The sequence below is a fragment of the Carex rostrata genome, chromosome 5 (assembly GCF_964058835.1).
Source record: "Carex rostrata chromosome 5, lpCarRost1.2, whole genome shotgun sequence".
In the NCBI taxonomy this organism is placed as follows: domain Eukaryota; kingdom Viridiplantae; phylum Streptophyta; class Magnoliopsida; order Poales; family Cyperaceae; genus Carex; species Carex rostrata.
In genome coordinates, this window is record NC_135922.1 from 6,785,604 (window position 1) to 6,804,003 (window position 18,400).

The 18,400-nt window shown below is 32.4% G+C and overlaps 2 protein-coding genes across 3 annotated transcripts; one reads left to right on the plus strand and one right to left on the minus strand.

The window, feature by feature from the left end:
* Positions 1 to 2,076: 2,076 nt before the first annotated feature.
* LOC144554794 (ARM repeat superfamily protein) lies at positions 2,077 to 16,186 on the minus strand. 2 transcript variants are annotated; one of them, XM_078303141.1, is made up of 5 exons: positions 15,886 to 16,186; positions 4,421 to 4,527; positions 3,822 to 3,975; positions 3,026 to 3,220; positions 2,077 to 2,549 (listed from the first exon to the last, which is right to left on the minus strand). In XM_078303141.1, the coding sequence occupies exons 1-5, from the start codon at positions 16,132 to 16,134 to the stop codon at positions 2,295 to 2,297; spliced, it is 960 nt and encodes a 319-aa protein (XP_078159267.1). In that variant the 5' UTR covers positions 16,135 to 16,186; the 3' UTR covers positions 2,077 to 2,294. The 2 variants fall into 2 exon arrangements, with proteins under 2 accessions (XP_078159267.1, XP_078159268.1); XM_078303142.1 differs by lacking the exons at positions 2,077 to 2,549; positions 3,026 to 3,220; positions 3,822 to 3,975; positions 4,421 to 4,527 and adding exons at positions 12,977 to 13,456; positions 13,996 to 14,190; positions 14,713 to 14,866; positions 15,309 to 15,415.
* On the plus strand, positions 7,167 to 8,278 carry LOC144554396 (F-box protein At2g26160-like). Its single transcript, XM_078302718.1, has one exon. The coding sequence runs from the start codon at positions 7,187 to 7,189 to the stop codon at positions 8,276 to 8,278; it is 1,092 nt and encodes a 363-aa protein (XP_078158844.1). The 5' UTR covers positions 7,167 to 7,186.
* Positions 16,187 to 18,400: the final 2,214 nt, after the last annotated feature.

Genomic DNA, 18,400 nt, shown 5'->3' on the forward strand with positions numbered 1-18,400 from the left:
AAGTAAAACCTAGTCTGTCAATATATTTATCCAAACTTTTGGGATTACTTGCTGAGATATATCTCTTTTATGTTTTGAAAGAGATAGATTGCTAATTGAGACAAAAGTAATCTGTTCTCGTTCAGTCTTTCAACGTATATTCCATCCAAACCGGGTCTAAATCCGTTTGATTTTCATTAAGATTCGTGTGAATGTCATTTTGGTACTGATTGGACAATTTAGGTTCGGATTGGATGAGGCTTTGTACGAAGATCTTTGGATATAACTCAACCAAGACAAAAGCTATATCAACCATTTGTCCGACCTATACCGTATTCAACAAGGTTGATATAGATAATTTTTTTTTTTATTAGCTTATCAAGTCTGAGTATGGACAATAATTTTTTTTGTTAGCTAAACGGGTAAGGGTACAGATAAAGTATATTTTGTATCCATTACTCTATAGGATAATTGTATTAAATAAAATTTTATAATAATATTTGAGTAATAATTAGTGATAGTGAAATTTATCTGTGAAATATTTCATATATCGTACCCTTGTCTGACACGTATCTGACACTGACGTGCCTCAGATACGGCCACAATACGTATCAAATACGCCAGCTGACGCGTCGCCTTACGTGGCGTGTCCTTAGTCCTTTAATACGGTCTCCGACACGCTCTGACTCGTCTGGATACGCCCTGGATACTGCGCGCCTGGTCCATCGATGCACCGTGCACCGCGCCTGCTGTGGACCGCCCGAGAGGTCGCTGCTCTGTGCACCCGGTCTGCTGTAAACCCCGCCAATTTTTTTTTTCTAGCGCTACAAGCTGGATTCGAGCTGGGATTTTGGCTATAAACGCCTAAGGCCTTAACCACTGAACCAATTTACATTTGATGTTATAAGCTATTAGCTTTTATATTTATAGTAATCTGGAATTTTGATATTTAATTTATATAATAAGCGTGTCGTATCTATGATTTTTGAAAATTGTTGTATCGCTGTACTCGTGTCGTGTCCGACACAATACCCGTATCCATGCAACATAGAGTTTGAACAATAATTAGTGATGAGCTTTTGTTATTTAGTGTTTTACTATACAAAAATTTATTATTTTTCTTAAAAGGAAAGAAATAATTAATGCATTCGTCAGGGTGACCTTGTTTTAATTTTCAATAATGTTGAATTATGAATTGTTTTTTATTTTAAACTTGTGATCTTGAAGCATGATTATATTGTAAATCACATTTCTACTTAGAAGGGTATTATATTAGCATAAAATGAACAATACTATATAAAAAAAAATGAATACTTATGTGAACCTTTTTTTTAAGAATTTTTAAGTGAAAAAAATAAGAAATAAGAAATATATCTAGACAGTGCAATGCCTAAATCTCAATGTAATTTGTGCCACAAAACTGCAAAAAAAAACCTAATAATGTTAGATATTAAATAAAAAATAAAAAAAAACATTTTCAGCAATCCGAGCATTTTGATTTCTTAGCACAGATATTTTTTTTCCCATCACCTTACTATTGGTTATTCCTTGAGTATAATTTTTTTAAATAAAAAAAGGTTCAAAGATGTCAACACAAATATATCACCTTAATTTAAATTTTAAATATCATTAGAAAAGTAAAGTGACAACTAAAGTGGTAACTCACCTATAATAAAAGGCAACCTATCAGATGAACAAAGTGTGTAAACGAGTCTGAAAACTTAAGACCAACGCGACCTCTTTTTAGTTGGCCAAAAACCATTACAAAAGTGAAGCATATTGATTATATTCTATTCACTTCTAAGCTAGCTTCAATTAATACTTTGCAAAGGCGCATCAATTAGGTGACCGCTCTATTAAATGAATTCATATCACCTAAGGTAACTCAAATTTTAGTTCAGATCCAAACCGTCCGATCTGCTTTGGCACGAATATTGAAGTTACCTTATACTTTCCACCTCGGACCAGATTAACCTCGATTTCCAAACTCAAAATTTGAGTTACTTTAGAGGATCTAAACTAAAATTTGAGTTCAGATGACCTAGTAGTCTTAGTACCAAGTTTCACATTTGAGTTCAGATAACCTCTTGATTTCTTTTTCATGCAAATAAGCACTCAAACAGTAACTCATGAACAAACAAGTATCATTGGATTTGTTTACCAGAAAAGAGAAAAATACACTCCAATTAGCACGTAATATCACGAAACAAACTAGGAGCTTACAAATAAGCAAAGCTCTCAACACAACAAAGAAACAAACTAAACTAGTAGATGAAAACCGAGAAGGTTTCATCAAGCAACATATCAAATCAAATTTAAGAGCGTTTTTCAGACAAAATCTTACACACGGATTGTGCTGCCACAGTAGACAAATTTGAAGAACAGAATTGCTCCCACAGATCTTCTGTGGCCTGCTCTGCACTCTCGGTGGTTTCTGTTGAGAAGGCACTGTAGACCGAGTTCACCACGCACCTAGCTGCCTCACGTGCCTCTGGTAGTCGGTCATTTAGCAACTGTGATCCGATTTTGATAAGTGCTGCTAGCCCGAATTCTTTCATTGTCTCATGCCCCTAGAAAAGGAATCAATTTAATATGAAATTGAACTCAAATGGTAACATTGATATACCTTTAAATGGTTGTTAGTGGTGTTCATTGGGTCGGTTCGGTTTTTTCATTGTCTCATGCCCCTAGACAAAAATACAAGTTGTTAATATTATATACATTATATATGAAGCATGGATTTAACCATATAGAGTTTGGTTGGTTCGGTCTTTTTGGTTTTGAAAAATCTAAATCCAACCAAACATAAAAAACAGAAAATATAAAAATTCAACTGAACCAATGCATTTAAACCAAAAAACCAAACCATTTAATCCAAACTTTACAGTTTGGATGAAAACCAAATAAACCAGAGCCAATGAACACCCCTACTGGTTGTTACTACATTTTTACAGCTAGGATTTTAGAATGTAGATCAAGTGAGTCTCTAGACACAAATTACAGCCACAGATCAATAAAAGAAGGCCAAACTAGTGTTGGTTCTTACCATCCTTTTGGTACACTTTGAAATAGCGACAGCAGCTTTAGCCCGAATGCGGAGGTTAGAATGGGTAACAAAAGAGTGCAATTTGTTGAGCAAAGGAAGGGGTGAAATGGAGGTGGCCATTGCCTCCAGTGCCTTCTCTGCCTCTTCACATACAAACCGTTTGTCTTGAGATGCTTTAAGTAAAAGCTGCAACAGCTGTAAATTTCATCAAAAAACAAACTAAAATGTTAACAATATTTCACAAATTGCATCAGTGTGTACCAATCAAGGCTATAGAGTACAGGACTTTTTTTTACGTATACAAATTTTACATTTTTTTATAGTTTTTTACTGTTTTTTTAAATAGGTAGAAAATCACTACTTTTGAATGGTCCAGAATTTTTAGATCAAGTGATTTTCTATCTATCTAAGAAAATAGTAAAAAAATTGTAAAAAATGTAAAATTTGATCCACAAGTACATTTTCATATGAAGGCCATGTTGATCAGTTCAAATGAATTTTTTGGACTTTGAAAACAAAGATATTGATTCATAGTACGAATCAATCCACGCTATGCATAGTACCATAGCCTCACTCCTTGATTTCTCAAAATTCATAGGATGTTAAAACCAGTCATGGTGTAACCAGAGATATCAACACTGTAATAACAGTTCTCAGCCTAAAGACCTACAAAAGCTGATTTTATCACCCGAGTCGAATTAAAATCCCAAATGAACCTCAATTTGTTTTAAATAAACCAAACCAACACAAACTTTTGAATTCTTTTTCCCTTATAAAAAATGGTTGTTTGATTTACCAAACTATCAAATGCCAGGTTTTCTTTTTCTTCTGAAGAAAGAAGCGTGTGGCCAAGGCTAGAGAAGACATCTGTGCAAGCCATTATAGAGGTCTTTATAAGTGCACTTCTTGGATTCTTCATTGTTTTCACAATTACTGCCATTACCTTCTCCCTAATAAAAAAAATAATAACTCAACATACTATCAGCATTTTATCCTATAGTACACAGAATTCAGATTTCCTAAAATAACTCAAAATTTGAGTTTAGATCTGAACCGTCCAATCTGATTTGACACGAATATTAAAGTGACCCCATGAATTCCAGACCCTAGTACACATGGTAAGACTTTTCCTATTGTAACAAGCAATAAAAGAAATATGGATGGTTATCTGATAATTTCTTTACCAGTACCGTCTTGTCATGTATACTGATACAACCAGCCAAACAGATATTCTAACAAAAATGCATATAGTCATGCCAAGCATAAAACAAGTTCTTCACCATTTGTGAACTCGATTTAAATTATTTCAATATAACAGCTGCTGAAGGAATAGGCTACGAATTGAAAACCGACATGATATCAAAATAAGGAAAAGAAAAAATTAAAAGAACTCACAAGATTGGGAGAAGAAGAGGAGAGTGAAACAATGCAAGTCTTCTCACATCATTAAGTGCCCCACAAGCCTTGACCCAGTCTTTCAACTCAAGCTCAATCAACAAATCCTCAAATCAAGATACAAATGTATAAAAGACATTCTATAGTAAACGTTGATAAAGTTAAAATTAACTTGGATTTAAATTGAACCACAGCCTCTTGTAAAAGACAAAATCAATCTAATTTATGTCTTTGATCTCATAAAAAGAAATGACATCACTGTGTACAAAAATTCTATAAAATTGGATCAAAATCAAATCTGAAATATGTACATTTTTGTCCCATGCATGCCTTTGTCAAATATAATTTCAATGAAAACCAAGTCTTCATTATGTCTAGATATACTCTACATGACATATGAAACTCTTTGAAGCATTTGAATCAGCTTCAAAACCTTTGTACCGATCATCGGTACCAAATCGATGTTGATAAGTAATTTCTGATACCAAAGTAATTTCATATTTTGTTTGATACCACCACCACGGCTAATTGGTAAGTAATTTCATATTTTGTTTGATCACATGAATGGATACATCAAAATATCATTCATAAGTTTTGACTAGTATCATACCCGTACGTTGCAACGGTGACATACTATAAGAAAAAAATATCAATGAAAATAATAATAATTATCCAAAAATTAAGATACATGTTAATAGAAAATTTATATGATTTTGTATTTTTAATTAACTTTAATCGTGATCTCTAATAACAATTTGATGATGGGATGATTCTTTATTTTTAAGTACCAATGATATCAAATAATAGCTCGATTCGAATCTAATATCAACTATCGTACAACAATTCAATATCGACATATAATATGATATCAAAATACATAAATAAAAAGTGTTATCATATGTATGTATAGGATATAGATATACACACACATTATAAGAGAAATATATATTCACACACACGTTCCAATTTATATTCTTCTTTGTTTCCAATTTATATTCTTCTTCTTCTTTATTTCCAATTTAGAATATATATACACACACACACATTGATATATTCTATATTGGAAATAAATTCTAAATTGCCCACAACATTATGTATAGAAACAAAAAAAAAGAAATAAGGAAATAAAAAAATGATTTACATTGTGATCCGTATAGAAACGAAGAAGAAGGAAACAAAGAAATAAAAAAATGGAAGGTGGAGTATTCTCAATTGAAGAGGAGAAATATGGAAAGAAAGAAATAAGGAAACAAATAAATATATCTCTAAATTTCATAAATTGTTTAATTTTAATTGTAAAGTATCATGTAGCAGCACATGTGGTGAGTATGTTTTAAACTAAATTTAGACTTCTATACATAAAACAGATGTATTTAATCAAAAGAAGACAAATTATGTAATTGAAGGGCTGAAATCAAATCCGAAGTTTCATCTTTCAATCACAGCCGTTGATTGATCGGACACCCAACGTGCTTAATAATAGAATGGAGATAACCATACATCATAAGCAAATTTTATTAGCAATTTTATATGAACTTATTTTAATTTTAAAAAAAAGGTATTAAATAAGGCCAAAGCAGGTATATGTGTATATATATATATATATATATAAAACGAGAAAAAAAATGTTATTTTAATGATAATTTTTGGTATTTTTGTTAAGATGTCGTGTTACTAAGATCATCTATCTATATTTTAAAAATCATGCAATTTGTGTCTTTTCCAATTATAAGCTACACTTTAATTGGCATCTAATTAAATCCTGTTGTCATTAGGAAAGTTATAGACCAAATATTTATCTTATATATAGTATTACAGTATAAAATGAAATTTTAATATATTTAATAGGATGATACTGTTGTTTGCATGTTTGAAAATATTAAATTTAACCTCGCTTAATGGAAATATATTTTGATAGGGTAGCCTTATTTCTCGTATGCTATGCATTTCACCACTAAAGATGTCTTATCCTCATTCATTTATTTATTTATATTATTGTCATGATCATGATTAATTATATATGTGAAAGAAGAATCACATATTAAGTTTATCTACACAAAGGAATAATTAGAATCAAATAAATTATTATTCATAAAAAATAGATAGTTATTATGTGAAAATGTGAATTGATCTTTTGAGTTATTATTGTTTTAAAAATTGAGGCATGATGGAGGCACAAAAATGAAAGCATTTGAACCCTCCTCTTTAAAAAAAAATGCTTATATAAAATGTTAAAAAAAACATTAAAAGTACTATAAATTGATAGAATTTATCTATATTTTGATTCATTTTCATTTTTGTTTAGAAAAAGAGCAATAAATAATTAAATTACAAAATCAGCATGAAATTTCGAAAAATAAAAAGGTAAGGTATCTATATTTTGATTCATTTTCATTTTTGTTTAGAAAAAGAGCAATAAATAATTAAATTCTAAAATCAGCATGAAATTTCGAAAAATAAAAAGGTAAGGTAAGATCGATATTGAAATAGACATATATATATATTCGGTCATTGATTTCTTTCAACTTATAACCGATTATTTAATTACTATCCTAATTATAACATATATAATTTAATATGAAAGGCAAGAAATAGTTAAATTTATGCTTTGAAAATATATAATTAATTAGGTAACCTTGCTGCCCGCTTCCTATATAAATACCAATCCGTCGCACTAATTAATTAGCAATTACTTGAGAATTTTCTTTAATTAATTAGTCTGCATCAATCCTCATTTCTGTCCTTGTGTTAATTAACTAGAATTTCATGACTAGCTGGTCGGACCTCGACTACGATGTGCTTGGGCACATCGTCACATTTCTTCCCCTGGCAGATCATCATCGATTTAGTGCTGTTTGTCGCAACTGGCGATGGGTGGCAAAACACAAGCACTGCTCTCCTTGCGCGCAGCTCCCGTGGTTGGTGATGCGTCAGGAAGCTTCCGGCGTGAGACGCAAATTCTTCAACCTGACAGAAAACAGGGAGTACTACATTGACATCCCACACTTGTACGAGCAGTATTGCCATGGTTCATCGTATGGTTGGCTTTTCATTGTTGACCATAAGTTCAAGGGCCGTCTATTGAACCCTTTCACTAGCGAGTTGTACGAGCTACCTGAATTTCCAAAAATGGATGCAGAAATGAACCGGGGTAGGATCGTTAAGGCTATCTTATCTGATGACCCAAGCGTAAAATCAGATTTCACCGTAGTATTTTCATATGGTATGGATCGGCAGGCAGTGTTTTGGCGCCCTGGTGATAGTGCCTGGACATACATAAGGTGCATGCTGGGGGCTATAAAAGATGCTGTTTTCTTTCAAGGAAGATTGTATGTTGTTTATTCATTGGGTTCGATTTATACAATCAAACTCGGACCAAATCCAACAGCAAGGTTGGTGGGACCTAAGGGCCCGCCTCCCCCGCCTCTCAATGGAGTTTGTTATCTTGTGGATTTTATGGATGAGTTACTCCTGGTGCATAGGAGTGTAAAGAATATAAGAGATAGCTCAGATAGGTATGTAGTCACAAAACATTTTGATGTGCACAAGGTAGATCTAGCGACCAGAAGGTTGTCTCCATGCATGGACCTCGGTGATTATGCTATCTTTTTGGGTGTTAGTTCACCTGTGGTGGTTGATTCTAAGCAATTTCAAGGGTGCAAAAGAAATAGTATCTATTTCACGGACGTGCATGTGGTTTGTAAATTATCAGAACGTGAATACGGGTGCCATGATCTTGGTGTGTATGACATGAAAAAGGATATCGTTGAACCATATTATCCACCTGAGATCTTCCAACCAATTTCTGAGCCGCCAATTTGGCTGACACCAAATTGCAACAGACGTACTTTTAATTAAATGATTTGATTAATTTATTCCCAAGAGGGTGAGAGACCAATTAATCAATTATGTTTAATTATATTTAGTTATATATCATAATGAAATAAGCTATTTGTAATTTTTAATTTGGAAGAAACAGCTAATTGTTTAGCAATTATTACTTAATGCAATATTTAATTTGTATGAATATTTATATTTGACCCGAACGCATATTATTGTTAGGGGGTGTCAATGGCACCTTTTACATATTTGTAATCGTTCAAAAAACAGTGATTTTCTACTCATCTTAAAAAATAGTAAATAAAAATTTCAAAAAATATAAAATTTTCATCTCTAATCATATTTTAATATGGATATCACGTTGAACGGTTTGGGTCGACAATTTAGACTTTAAAAGCAAACATATAGCATATGAAGTATGATGAGGTATGAAAGACACGAGGCATTGGAAATCTCCTCCTAATATAATAATATAATATAAAAAATAAAAAATAATATAATATAATAATATAAAATAAAAATAAAAAATAATATAATATAATATAATAATATAATATATAAAATGTTGGATTCTTCATCCTTTCCGGTCTGTTTTTTTCTTTTCTTTTCTTTTCTTTTCATTTTTTTTTAACAGAGAAGGCTCGGACAGGTCTTCGTTTCCCGTCCGACTTCTCTCTCTCTCTCTCTCTCTCTTTTCTTCCGCCGCTAAGCTAGTAATTAGATTAAGAAATCTGGACGGGTTAATTAGTCCCGTCCCATGGAACGAGATATTTGAACCCGTTATACTCATATTTTAAAAAAAAATCTAAAAACAATTCCGTATTTCGATATTTTATTTATTTATTTTCTATTAATAAAAAAAATCGATGCTATTGGCTGGCTAGCTTGCGAAGTAAAACGCGTTTATACTTCACGCCATATTTTTATTTTGAAAGTCCAAACGACCGATCCGAACCGTTAGATGTTTAATTCATATTAAAATTGTTGTTTTGCTGTGAACAGTAAAAAAACAGTAAAATTTTATGGACCATCAAATCAGCGACTTTCAAAATTGCTTAATAAATAGTAAAAAAATTCCAAAAAATATAAAATTTGGTCTCCATGCATATTTCAATATGGAGAACAAGATGAATGGTTCGGACCGACGTTTTGAACTTTAAAATCGCAAAATATGAGCGTGAAGTAAAATAGTCGCTTTACTTCGCAACTCACCGTAACCCATCTCTCTCTCTCTCTCTCTCTCTCTCTCTCTATATATATATATATATATATATATAGAAGTTACGTGACTACAATTTGACAATCCCTAATGTTTATATTAAAGTCTTGTTAGATCACTTTCACATTTTGGGCAATTATTTGTTGGTACTTTGAACAAATATTAACTATCTGAGAAACTTGTCATTTTTGATATAAAAAAATAAAGTTAGGATAGTTAGTAATGTTTTGCAAAATTTTGATGGTAGGTCACAAGATTTGGTTAAATGTCACATGTTTTGCATTTTTTTTAATTAAAAATGGGGTTGGTTTCATGAAAAAAAAATGACCACAAAGCTACTTTTATATGGTTTCATGCAAAAAAAAAAAAAAAAATGGTATTGTACAATTTTTTCATTGTAAATGGGGGTGTATTTATGCAAAAAATGTCCATTTAACAGCCACAAAACTACTTTTATATGAAATCACTTATTTTATTTTTAATGTTTTAATTTTTCTGAGTGAAAGAAATGTGTATATATAATATTTTTTACATTACAAATGGAACCTCAAACAATTCGAACGTTACACATGCTTCATTTTGCTTGCACAATATTATCATGAGATTTTAACGGAAATCAAAAATAACAAACATAATCCTCCAGTTAAGTAATATTTCATATTTTTCTAAATAATCAAATAATGTCTTCATTTTGAAAATTTTGGATCAAATTAGATATAGATACTTAGACATTTTCAACAAAATTCCACGAGCAAGTTTCTACTTTTTTTTTTTTTGAAATATGAGTTGGAGGGCCACCCAACACATTTCAAATTTCTACTTTCTTATTTTATAATTTTTGTATTTTTTTTTTTTTTTAAGATTGGAAGTTTAATCTTCCAACGGATTGATTGATCATAAAAAAATTATTCTTACAAAATCCTAGTCTATCATTTATTTACACTCTATGTACAAATTGTTCTTTCTCAAATCCTAGCTTAATACACTCGATTATCTCCTGACTGACTAATCTAGACGGACATAATTTTTTCAACCTTTCCTATTTTTATTCCCACCGCAATTCCTGGAATTTTTTTTATAAACCATAATTAACTAAATTAATTTTAGCAAAGCAACATGATTGCTTTTAATTTTACAAAAATTATAAAGACCAAATCCCTAATTCGGTCTCCCTTTATTTTGAAACATGAGTTGTCCCTGAAAGAAACAGCTTGTTCCTGGCAGAAACAAAGGCTGTCTCTGGCGGAAACAGCTTGTTCCTAGCAGAAACAGGGGATGTTCCTGACAGAAATAGACTGAAACAGGGACTGTCCTTGGACGAAACAGGTCGAAATAGGGGCGGAAATAGAGAAAATATATCACAAAAATACAGGGTGTTCGAGAAAAGACGAAACAGGGGACGAAACAGAGGAAATCCTAAATCCTAAACCCTAAAATCCGAAATAGGCCGAAACAAGAGCAGAAACAGAGAAAAATGTGGAGACCGAATCTCCAATTTGGTCACTCCAAAAAGTAAAATTTGGAGACCGAATTGGAGATTCGGTTCTTGTGGTTTTTCTAAAAACAATAATCATGCTGGTTTGCTAAAATTAATTTAATTAATTATGATTTGTAAAAAATTTCAATTCCTAAATCAGTGCAAATATGTAGGAAATAAAAAGGAACTCATGTTGAATTTATTTTTTTCCTATGTCTCTCTCTGCGCAAGTTACATCACAATTAAAGATCAATGCTTTTGTCTCTTTCCTCCAGTGCTTTGCATCTGTCTGGTAAAGGGTATTATATAAGCATGTTGGCGCTCTCTCTCTATGTATTTTATTCATTGTATAATGCAGATATTAAAAATTAAATCATGATAACGCTAAACTAAGTAATAAGAAGAAGAGGAGAGTTCAAATGTATCCAAATTTTTGTGCACCCAAATGCACTCTATCATTTTTCTCCGTTTTCAAAATCCGAATAGTCAATCCGAACCGTTAGATGCGATCTATATATTAAGATGTGCTTGGATACCAAATTTTACATTTTTTGGAATTTGTTTACTATTTATTAAGCCACTTTGAAAAATCGCTGATCCAATGGTCCAGAAAATGTAAAATCAGTGATTTTCAAAGTGACTTAATAAATAGTAAAAAAATTCCACAAAATGTAAAACTTGGTCTCCAAGCACATCTTAATATATAGATCGCATCTAACGGTTCGGATTGACTATTCAGACTTTGAAAACGGAGAAAAATGATTTGAAAGATAGGATGCATTTGAACCCTCATGTTGAATTATGAATTGTTTTTTACTTTAAACTTGTGATCTTGAATTATTTCATATAGTTTGAGCAATAATTAGTGATGAACTTTTGTTATTTAGTGTTTTACTATACAAAAATTTATTATTTTTCTTAAAAGGAAAGAAATAATTAATGCATTCGTCAGGGTGACCTTGTTTTAATTTTCAATAATGCTGAATTATGAATTGTTTTTTTTTTATTTTAAACTTGTGATCTTGAAGCATGATTATATTGTAAATCACATTTCTACTTAGAAGGGTATTATATTAGCATAAAATGAACAATACTATATAAAAAAATGAATAATTATGTGAACCTTTTTTTTTAAGAATTTTTAAGTGAAAAAAATAAGAAATATATCTAGACAGTGCAATGGCTAAATCTCAATGTAATTTGTGCCACAACGGCAAAAAAAAAAAACCCTAATAAATTTAGCTGTTAAATATAAAATAAAAACATTTTCAGCAATCCGAGCATTTTGATTTCTTAGCACAGATATTTTTTTTTTTGCCCATCACCTTATTATTGGTTATTCCTTAGAGTATAATTTTTTTTAAATAAAAAAAGGTTCAAAGATGTCAACACAAATATATCACCTTAATTTAAATTTTAAATATCATTAGAAAAGTAAAGTGACAACTCAAGTGGAAATGTAACTCACCTAAAATAAAAGGCAACCTATCAGATGAACAAAGTGTGTAAACGAGTCTGAAAACTTGAGACCAACGCGACCTCTTTTAAGTTGGCCGAAAACCATTACAAAAGTGAAGCATATTGATTATATTCTATTCACTTCTAAGCTAGCTTCAATTAATACTTTGCAAAGGCGCATCAATTAGGTGACCGCTCTATTAAATGAATTCATATCACCTAAGGTAACTCAAATTCTGAGTTCAGATCCAAACCGTCCGATCAGCTTTGGCACAAATTTTTAAGTAACCCTAAACTCTCCACCTCGTACCAGATTAACCCCTATTTGAAACAGACAATTGAGATTCAAATCTATGAACGGATTTGAATTCAGACAATTCCAGATCCAAACTCAAAATTTGAGTTACTAGAGAGCATATAAACTAAAATTTGAGTTCAGATGACCTAGAAGTCTTAGTACCAAGTTTCACATCTATAACCAGCTCTTGATTTCTTTTTCTCTCTTTTTGCATTTTCTTTTTACTTCTGATATTTGTTAGCAAGTACAAATTACCAGCTAGAATTTGATCTTTCATGCAAATAAGCACTCAAAGAGTAACTCGTGAACAAACAAGTATCATTGGATTTGTTTACCAGAAAAGAGAAAAATACACTCCAATTAGTACGTAATATCACGAAACAAACTAGGAGCTTACAAATAAGCAAAGCTCTCAACACAACAAAGAAACAAACTAAACTGGTAGATGAAAACCGAGAAGGTTTCATCAAGCAACATATCAAATCAAATTTAAGAGCATCTTTCAGAAACAATCTTACACACAGATTGCGCTGCCACAGTAGACAAATTTGAAGAACAGAATTGCTCCCACAGTTCTTCTGTGGCCTGCTCTGCACTCTCGGTGGTTTCTGTTGAGAACACGCCATAGACGGAGTTCACCATGCACCTGGCTGCCTCACGTGCCTCTGGTAGTCGGTCATTTAGCAACTGCGATCCAATTTTGATAAGTGCTGCTAGCCCGAATTCTTTCATTGTCTCATGCCCCTAGAAAAGGAATCAATTTAATATGAAATTGAACTCAAATGGTAACATTGATATACCTTTAAATGGTTGTTAGTGGTGTTCATTGGGTCAGTTTGGTTAAACCGAATTAAAATAGTCAAACCAAAACTTTACTCGTTTTTCAGAAATAACCGAAGTGAATTTTGGTTTGGTTGAACAAGAGAGATGAAAGTTTAAAAAGTCAAAACTCAATACTTACACAAATACATTTAATTATTATAAAAATAAGTTGTTGACATTATGTACATACATTGTTCAATTCCATACAAAATACAAGTTGTTGATATTGCATACATTATATATAAAGCATGGATTTGAACCAAATAGAGAGTTCAGTTGGTTCAGTTTTGAAAAATCTAAACCAAACCAAATATAAAATCCATTGAAATTCAAATTTCATACAAAACCAATATATTTGATCCAAACCTTTTCGGTTTGGTTAAAAACAAATAAACGGACCCAAAGAACACAAATTACGACTAGGATTAATAAAAGAAGACCAAACTGGTGCTGTTTCTTACCATCCTTTTGGTGCACTTTGAAATAGCGACAGCAGCTTTAGCCCGAATGCGGAGGTTAGAATGGGTAACAAAAGAGTGCAATTTGTTCAGCAAAGGAAGGGGTGAAATGGAGGTGGCCATTGCCTCCAGTGTCTTCTCTGCCTCTTCACATACAAACCGTTTGTCTTGAGATGCTTTCAGTAAAAGCTGCAACAGCTGTAAATTTCATCAAAAACCAAACTAAAATGTTAACAATATTTCACAAATTGCATCAGTGTGTACCAATCAAAGCTATAGAGTACAGGAACTTTTTTACCAGTCAATAGTATCTCACAAATTTTACATTTTTTAGAATTTTTTTACTATTTTTGTAGATAGGTAAAAAAAATCACTACTTTTGAATGGTCTAGAATGTTTGGATCAAGTGATTTCTACCTATCTAAAAAGAATGTAAAATTTGATCTACAAGTACATTTTCATATGGAGGTCATGTTGAACGTTTCAAATTGACTATTTGGAGTTTGGAAACGAAGATATTGATTCATAGTACGGATCAATCCGCACTATGCATAGTACCATAGCCTCACTCTTTAATTTTTCAAAATTCATAGGATGTTAAAACCACTCATGGTGTAACCAGAGATATCAACTTTATATTAACATTTCTCAGCCTAAAGACCTAGCAAAATCTGATTTTAGGCTGTTTGATTTACCAGACAAAAAGGTTGTTTGATTTACCAAACTATCAAATGCTGGATTTTCTTTTTCTTCTGAGGAAAGAAGTGTGGAGCCAAGGCTAGAGAAGACATCTGTGCAAGCCATTATAGAAGTCTTTATAAGTGCACTCCTTGGATTCTTCATTGTTTTCACAATTACTGCCATTACCTTCTCCCTGATAAAGAAAATAATAACTCAAAATACTATCAGCATTATATCCTATAGTTCACAGAATTCAGATTCCCTAAAATAACTCAAAATTTGAGTTTAGATCTGGACCATCCGATCTGATTTGACACAAATATTAAAGTGTCCCCATGAATTCCAGACCCTAGTGCACATGGAAACACCTTTCCTATTGTAACAAGCAATGAAAGAAATATGGAAGGTTATCTGATAATTTCTTTATCAGTACCTTGTAAGGTATACTGATACAACCAGTCAAACAGATATTCTAACAAATATGCATATAGTCATGCCAAGCATAAAACAAGTTCTGGACCATTTGAAAACTTGATTTAAATTATTACAATATAACAACGGCTGAAGAAATAGACTATGAATTGAAAATTGACATGATGTCAAAATAAGGAAAAGAAAAAAGTAAAAGAACTCACAAGATTGGGAGAAGAAGGGGAGAGTGAAACAATGCAAGTCTTCTCACATCATTAAGGGCTCCACAAGCCTTGATCCAGTCTTTCGACTCCAGCTCAATCAACAAATCCTGAAATCAAGATACAAATATATAAAAATCCTTCATAGTAAACATTGGTAAAGTTAAAATTAGCATGATTGATGTTAATCAAACTCAATTGGATTTAAATTTAAATCTAGCCTCTTGTTAAAGACTAAATATCAATCTAATTTAGTTTGCATGTGGAATATTATTTCAACATTTCAGTAACAGAATACTGAAATGTCAGAAATTCAATAACAGAATACTGAAGATAATCTAAATATCCTAATTTTATTTGCAAAAGAGAGGGATTTTCACATAACCTTTCCAAACAAACAGGATCTAAACACATTAGAGAGGACTAGTTCTCAGTGACCTTACTTGTACAGAGAAGAAATAATTCTCAAATTGAACTTAATAAATTGTGATCGGCAACTAAATTATCACGATATTGCTGCATTTTCAGAATAACCTGACATAGAGCAAACATAAATAGCTCAAAAATCAAGTTTTCTAACCTGGATTTTAATTTCTGGATCCGTCAAGGGTTTGAGATCCAGAGAAGAGACGTACTCCACCGATTGTTCTGTAACATTAGTCGGGATCGCGATGGCCGAGTTCTCGTCGTTCTTGCACGAATCACGATGCACCTCTTCAAGCACTGTAGCTTTCGATTTGACGGTCGGAGATGGAGATCCGATCTTGGCGATCTTTTTAGGCCGGTGGATCTCCTCCGGGAGAGCGTTATCAATTGACCTGAGCGCCATTGATTTTCAAAAACAAAAGAAGAGGGAGAACTGAGAAGGGGTTTAGGTGTTGTTGAACACTTGAACTGCAAGTGAGAGAGAAGTGAGAGGTACGCGGTGAGTTTATTCGAATTAAAACGAGTCGGGTTGAGTATCAAATGTTAGTTAAACCTGGTGTATGGTCTAACCAAAGATACTGTAACGTGGGCCATTGTTGTCATTGAAACGATCGGGTTGATTATCATATGATAGTTAAATCTGGTGTACAGTCTTACCTAAGTTTCTTTTATGTGGGCCATTGTGATCTGTCAAACGTCGGGTTGAGTATAAGTTATGTTACTCGTATGTTTCAATGTATTCTCCGTAACTGTGTCGGATAGGTGTTCGATACCCATACTCGTCCGATACAGCATTGATACATATTTTATTACTTAATTTGTATAATAAGAATTAATAATATAATTAAAATAGTAAAAAATTATATATATAATAGATGTATTGTATTGTATTTTTAATTTTTAAAATTTGCCGTATCATTGTATTCATATCGTACCAGCCACCTGGTACGATACTCGTATCTATATCCATGCATCATACTGTATAAGATGTTAGTTAAACCTGGTCGGGCCACTGTAATCAGTGAAACGATCTTATTAATCAAGGCTGCATCCTGGAATTCGAAGCCCTAAAGTAACCCATTTTTTAGTTTGGATATAGACCGTCCGATCTTCATGACACGATACTGGGACCATATGCATTCGGCATTCCAATTTCCAACTCGGACCAGATTCTGATCGGACGATCCAGATTGAAAATCAAAATTTGCGTTACTTGGGGGTTCTCGACAACGTGGCAGATAATTTTCATTTTTATAAAAGCCCTTAGGATACACGTGGCAGATTAGTGAACAATGAGCGGATATGATGCTCCGCGGGTGGAATTCGTATCCTCTAAGATATCTCAAACTTTGCGTGACTTTATGGAAAATCTCAACCGTTTAAATACGTTCTACACGAATCTCAAAGCACACATAATACCGATATCCTACATCTCCCCGAATAGGCACGGGACACGTCGGTCAACAAAATTTGAGATATCTCAGAGGATACGCACTCCCGCGGGTGAGTGGATTCGAATTCGAATTAGTCGGGGTTGAGAAACAGATCTCGGTTGAACCTGGTGTAAGGTCTTAAATAAGGTTATCTAATGTGGGCCATGGTAATAATTGACACGGTCTACATATTAATCAAGGATGTGTTCTGTATGGGAAATTCTTCCAATCGAAATTAACGTAACCGAATATTTTTGTTTAGATCCTGACCGTTAAATCAGAATCCATCCGAATATTAAAGACATACTGTGCACTCTATTTAAGATCGGATTGATTCGGATTTTCATTAGACAGTTTGAATCTAAACAAAAATATTTGTTACCTTATAGGACATGGACTCCGAGTGGAGAGGGTTCCTTTTTTTTTAAATAAATAAATAAATCACTTTTAGGATATATTTTATGTTCAAATTAATTCATATTCCATGCCTATAACAAAAAATAATAAATGAAGTTTTATTATTGTTATATACAATATTTGAACATATGAATATATTTTGTAACCGGTACTAGGTTCTTTTTGTTCAAGAGAAACGAAATGAAAAGTTAATTTTTGAAATAAAAAAAAGAGTATGCTTTAAGCTAAAAAGTAATGAAGATGACAACATTGCTTGTGTCATATGTGTTGCGGTACTTTTTCCTCAAGACAACTTCTCTCCTAAAACCCGCTCCACAAAAAGTTGCACAGAATTTGACTTGAAAATATTCATCATAATCCATGCCTCAGGTCTGAAGACCCAGACGAATCTACGGTGGAGATACGAGCAAGAGAGATTTGGTATTCCTTTTTCCCGAAATTTTTATTCATAATAAAATGGAACAAAGAAAAATTAAAAACAAGAAATGCCCTAGGAAAAAATCTAAAATGGAAAGACAGGTAGATCTCATGGAGTCGATGCCATGACATATCTCCAAGTCAGAAGGAAACAAAAAAATATAATGAATGAAAAAATTATAATGTCGGATGCCATAAGGCATTGAAAACCGGGAAAACGAAAAAAAAATAATATATATATATATATATATATATATATATATATATATATATATAGAATTAGGCTGCGTGCTATGGATAGCATAGTGGCCTCTATGCTACGGCTCAATATTCGAGTTTTCAAAATCCAAACGGTCGATCCGAACCGTTCATCTTATTCTTCATATTAATATCTGCTTGGAG